The following is a 6,000-nucleotide window of genomic DNA, read 5'->3' as shown; positions in this document are numbered from 1 at the left end:
CCCTCCCTCCCACCCCCCATCAACCCTCAGTTTGTTCTCAGTTTTTAACAGTCTCTTATGCTTTGGCTCTCTCCCACTCTAACCTCTTTTTTTTTTTCCTTCCCCTCCCCCATGGGTTTCTGTTAAGTTTCTCAGGATCCACATAAGAGTGAAAACATATGGTATCTGTCTTTCTCTGTAGGGCTTATTTCACTTAGCATCACACTCTCCAGTTCCATCCATGTTGCTACAAAGGGCCATATTTCGTTCTTTCTCATTGCCATGTAGTACTCCATTGTGTAAATAAACCACAATTTCTTTATCCATTCGTCAGTTGATGGACATTTAGGCTCTTTCCATAATTTGGCTATTGTTGAGAGTGCTGCTATAAACATTGGGATACAAGTGCCCCTATGCATCAGTACTCCTGTATCCCGTGGGTAAATTCCTAGCAGTGCTATTGCTGGGTCATAGGGTAGGTCTATTTTTAATTTTCTGAGGAACCTCCACACTGCTTTCCAGAGCGGCTGCACCAATTTGCATTCCCACCAACAGTGCAAGAGGGTTCCCGTTTCTCCACATCCTCTCCAGCATCTATAGTCTCCTGATTTGTTCATTTTGGCCACTCTGACTGGCATGAGGTGATATCTGAGTGTGGTTTTGATTTGTATTTCCCTGATAAGGAGCAACGTTGAGCATCTTTTCATGTGCCTGTTGGCCATCCGGATGTCTTCTTTAGAGAAGTGTCTATTCATGTTTTCTGCCCATTTCTTCACTGGGTTATTTGTGTTTTGGGTGTGGAGTTTGGTGAGCTCTTTATAGATTTTGGATACTAGCCCTTTGTCCGATATGTCATTTGCAAATATCTTTTCCCATTCTGTTGGTTGCCTTTTAGTTTTGTTGGTTGTTTCCTTTGCTGTGCAGAAGCTTTTTATCTTCATAAGGTCCCAGTAATTCATTTTTGCTTTTAATTCCCTTGCCTTTGGGGATGTGTCAAGTAAGAAATTGCTATGGCTGAGGTCAGAGAGGTCTTTTCCTGCTTTCTCCTCTAGGGTTTTGATGGTTTCCTGTCTCACATTCAGGTCCTTTATCCATTTTGAGTTTATTTTTGTGAATGGTGTGAGAAAGTGGTCTAGTTTCAACTTTCTGCATGTTGCTGTCCAGTTCTCCCAGCACCATTTGTTAAAGAGACTGTCTTTTTTCCATTGGATGTTCTTTCCTGCTTTGTCAAAGATGAGTTGGCCATACGTTTGTGGGTCTAGTTCTGGGGTTTCTATTCTATTCCATTGGTCTATGTGTCTGTTTTTGTGCCAATACCATGCTGTCTTGATGATTACAGCTTTGTAGTAGAGGCTAAAGTCTGGGATTGTGATGCCTCCTGCTTTGGTCTTCTTCTTCAAAATTACTTTGGCTATTCAGGGCCTTTTGTGTTTCCATATGAATTTTAGGATTGCTTGTTCTAGTTTCGAGAAGAATGCTGGTGCAATTTTGATTGGGATTGCATTGAATGTGTAGATAGCTTTGGGTAGTATTGACATTTTGACAATATTTATTCTTCCAATCCATGAGCAGGGAATGTTTTTCCATTTCTTTGTATCTTCTTCAATTTCCTTCATAAGCTTTCTATAGTTTTCAGCATACAGATCTTTTACATCTTTGGTTAGATTTATTCCTAGGTATTTTATGCTTCTTGGTGCAATTGTGAATGGGATCAGTTTCTTTATTTGTCTTACTGTTGCTTCATTGTTAGTGTATAAGAATGCAACTGATTTCTGTACATTGATTTTGTATCCTGCAACTTTGCTGAATTCATGTATCAGTTCTAGCAGACTTCTGGTGGAGTCTATCGGATTTTCCATGTATAATATCATGTCATCTGCAAAAAGCGAAAGCTTGACTTCATCTTTGCCAATTTTGATGCCTTTGATTTCCTTTTGTTGTCTGATTGCTGATGCTAGAACCTCCAACACTATGTTAAACAACAGCGGTGAGAGTGGGCATCCCTGTCGTGTTCCTGATCTCAGGGAAAAAGCTCTCTGTTTTTCCCCATTGAGGATGATGTTAGCTGTGGGCTTTTCATAAATGGCTTTTATGATGCTTAAGTATGTTCCTTCTATCCCGACTTTCTCAAGGGTTTTTATTAAGAAAGGGTGCTGGATTTTGTCAAAGGCCTTTTCTGCATCGATTGACAGGATCATATGGTTCTTCTCTTTTCTTTTATTAATGTGATGTATCATGTTGATTGATTTGCGAATGTTGGACCAGCCCTGCATCCCAGGAATGAATCCCACTTGATCATGGTGAATAATTCTTTTTATATGCTGTTGAATTCGATTTGCTAGTATCTTATTGAGAATTTTTGCATCCATATTCATCAGGGATATTGGCCTGTAGTTCTCTTTCTTTACTGGGTCTCTGTCTGGTTTAGGAATCAAAGTAATACTGGCTTCATAGAATGAGTCTGGAAGTTTTCCTTTCCTTTCTATTTCCTGGAATAGCTTGAGAAGGATAGGTATTATCTCTGCTTTAAACGTCTGGCAGAACTCCCCTGGGAAGCCATCTGGTCCTGGACTCTTATTTGTTGGGAGATTTTTGATAACCGATTCAATGTCTTTGCTGGTTATGGGTCTGTTCAAGCTTTCTATTTCCTCCTGATTGAGTTTTGGAAGAGTGTGGGTGTCTAGGAATTTTTCCATTTCTTCCAGGTTGTCCAATTTGTTGGCATATAGTTTTTCATAGTATTCCCTGATAATTGTTTGTATCTCTGAGGGATTGGTTGTAATAATTCCATTTTCATTCATGATTTTATCTATTTGGGTCATCTCCCTTTTCTTTTTGAGAAGCCTGGCTAGAGGTTTGTCAATTTTGTTTATTTTTTCAAAAAACCAACTCTTGGTTTCATTGATCTGCTCTACAGTTTTTTTTAGATTCTATATTGTTTATTTCTGCTCTGATCTTTATGATTTCTCTTCTTCTGCTGGGTTTAGGCTGCCTTTGCTGTTCTGCTTCTATTTCCTTTAGATGTGCTGTTAGATTTTGTATTTGGGACTTTTCTTGCTTCTTGAGATAGGCCTGGATTGCAATGTATTTTCCTCTCAGGACTGCCTTCGCTGCGTCCCAAAGCGTTTGGATTGCTGTATTTTCATTTTCGTTTGTTTCCATATATTTTTTAATTTCTTCTCTAATTGCCTGGTTGACCCACTCATTCGTTAGTAGGGAGTTCTTTAACCTCCATGCTTTTGGAGGTTTTCCAGACTTTTTCCTGTGGTTGATTTCAAGCTTCATAGCATTGTGGTCTGAAAGTATGCATGGTATAATTTCAATTCTTGTATACTTATGAAGGGCTGTTTTGTGACCCAGCATATGATCTATCTTGGAGAATGTTCCATGTGCACTCGAGAAGAAAGTATATTCTGTTGCTTTGGGATGCAGAGTTCTAAATATATCTGTCAAGTCCATCTGATCCAATGTGTCATTCAGGGCCTTTGTTTCTTTATTGACCGTGTGTCTAGATGATCTATCCATTTCTGTAAGTGGAGTGTTAAAGTCCCCTGCAATTACCACATTCTTATCAATAAGGTTGCTTATGTTTATGAGTAATTGTTTTTATATATTTGGGGGCTCCGGTATTTGGCGCATAGACATTTATAATTGTTAGCTCTTCCTGATGGATAGACCCTGTAATTATTATATAATGCCCTTCTTCATCTCTTGTTACAGCCTTTAATTTAAAGTCTAGTTTGTCTGATATAAGTATGGCTACTCCAGCTTTCTTTTGGCTTCCAGTAGCATGATAAATAGTTCTCCATCCCCTCACTCTCAATCTAAAGGTGTCCTCAGATCTAAAATGAGTCTCTTGTAGACAGCAAATAGATGGGTCTTGTTTTTTTATCCATTCTGATACCCTATGTCTTTTGGTTGGCGCATTTAATCCATTTACATTCAGTGTTATTATAGAAAGATACGGGTTTAGAGTCATTGTGATGTCTGTATGTTTTATGCTTGTAGCGATGTCTCTGGTACTTTGTCTCACAGGATCCCCCTTAGGATCTCTTGTAGGGCTGGTTTAGTGGTGACAAATTCCTTCAGTTTTTGTTTGTTTGGGAAGACCTTTATCTCTCCTTCTATTCTAAATGACAGACTTGCTGGATAAAGGATTCTCGGCTGCATATTTTTTTTCTGTTCAACACATTGAAGATCTCGTGCCAATCCTTTCCCAAGTGATTTTAGATGATATACAAGATTATTTTACATGGCACATGGACATACACTAAATTACACTGAATTACAAAGAAAAAAATGTATTATCTTTTCAATTCTTTTTCAGTTAGTTACTGTTGTGTCTTCCACACCTATCACTTCTTATCTCATTTTAAGAAATAGAGAACATGCCTCCAAGCCTTTGGAAAACAACTGTTATCTAGCCTGAACTTAGTAACATTGTTTTGTTCATTGTATCCTTTAGGACTATCAACCATTTAAAACATAGGATACTGATTTTTCATTTATAGTAGTAAGATAAATACAAAAGTGAATTTAAAGAGAATAGCATAAATTGCAAGCAGATCCTGTAAAAATTATAAGGATGCTCTATAGATGACTGAAGTTTAGAAGCAGTACTGTGTGGGGGCACCTGGGTGGCTCAGTTGGTTAAGTGGCCAACTTCGGCTCAGGTCATGATCTCGCAGTCCGTGAGTTCGAGCCCCGCATCGGGCTCTGTGCTGACAGCTCAGAGCCTGGAGCCTGTTTCAGATTCTCTGTCTCCCTCTCCCTCTCTCTCTCTGACCCTCCCCCATTCATGCTCTGTCTCTCTCTGTTTCAAAAATAAATAAACGTTTAAAAAAAAATTAAAAAAAAAAAAAAGAAACAGTACTGTGTTTCAATTTCTCTATGTCTCTCTCACACACATATATACATATACATACACAAACACACTCAATAAGTAATTAATCTAAATGAATAATCAAAAGCCACAAACTGTTACAGGAAGACAGTCAATGAAAAGTCTATTCTACCACTTAACAATGTAGCCAAAATAATGATATTCCATGATATGACAATTACTGTTTGTATATTTTCTCGGCGAAATGATTATGATAATCTCTGACTACACATATAAATAATGTACATATCCTTTTATGTGAAGCCAGGAGAATTACCATTCAGTAATTTTATACTACATACCTTATAATCCTTGGGTCGGTAGCAACCAAGATGAGAATGATCTGCAAAAGGGTGTATCAAACAATTAAACAATAAATATTTCATACTAAAAAGAAAATTTGGTTTCATTTTTGGTTTTTGCAATTCTATTTCTATGATTATAATTTCATACAGCAGTTTTCAGAAATACCTTAAAGTCCATTAATAATGTTATATAAGTAAAGGTGATATAACACAAGTTAAAATCTGTATCAGTTCTTGGGGTATCTGGGTGGCTCCTACAATTAGGCATCTGACTCGATTTTAGCTTGGGTCATGATCTCACAGTTTGTGGGATCAAGCCCCACATGGGGCTCTGTGCTGGCAGCATGGAGTCTGTTTGGGATTCTCACTCCCTCTCTCTTTGCCCCCCCCTGCTTGTGCATGCTTGTGCTCTCTCTCTCTCAAAATAAATAGACTTTATTTTAAAAATCTGTATCAGTTCTTCAATAATTAAGTGATTTCACAAATACTATTTTCATTAGAGTAGGATATATCAGAATATAGACCGGAATAATTTTTTTGTTGCTAATCCAATTTGCCTATATGAAATGGATAATCTTTAATTGATAAACCAGTTTATGACAAAATACAATTTGAATGTATATATTTGATAGATATTATCAAACTGTATGTGAGTCCATGCTTGATTTGAGTGAGTATAATGGAAACAAGACCAGCTTCAGAGTGTGGTAGCTCATGTGGTAGCATAAGTGTGTAGACCTTGTTGACAAATAGATCTGCATTATGGTCCAGTCCCCAGCACCTCTTGCATAACTTCAGCCTCATTATTCAACCTTTCTAAGTCTCAGATTCCTC

At 37.7% G+C, this 6,000-nt stretch overlaps 1 protein-coding gene across 2 annotated transcripts in view; it reads right to left on the bottom strand.

The window, feature by feature from the left end:
* SPATA6 (spermatogenesis associated 6) overlaps window positions 1-6,000 on the bottom strand; it is a 149,250-nt gene that overhangs the window by 63,127 nt on the left and 80,123 nt on the right. For both annotated transcript variants that reach the window (XM_049617213.1, XM_049617214.1), the window contains exon 9: window positions 5,164-5,204. In XM_049617213.1, the coding sequence (XP_049473170.1) occupies window positions 5,164-5,204 (41 nt within the window). The remainder of the gene's footprint in view (window positions 1-5,163; window positions 5,205-6,000) is intronic.

Source organism: Panthera uncia (assembly GCF_023721935.1).
Source record: "Panthera uncia isolate 11264 chromosome C1 unlocalized genomic scaffold, Puncia_PCG_1.0 HiC_scaffold_4, whole genome shotgun sequence".
Classification (NCBI taxonomy): domain Eukaryota; kingdom Metazoa; phylum Chordata; class Mammalia; order Carnivora; family Felidae; genus Panthera; species Panthera uncia.
This window is presented reverse-complemented; position numbering and strand designations above follow the sequence as displayed.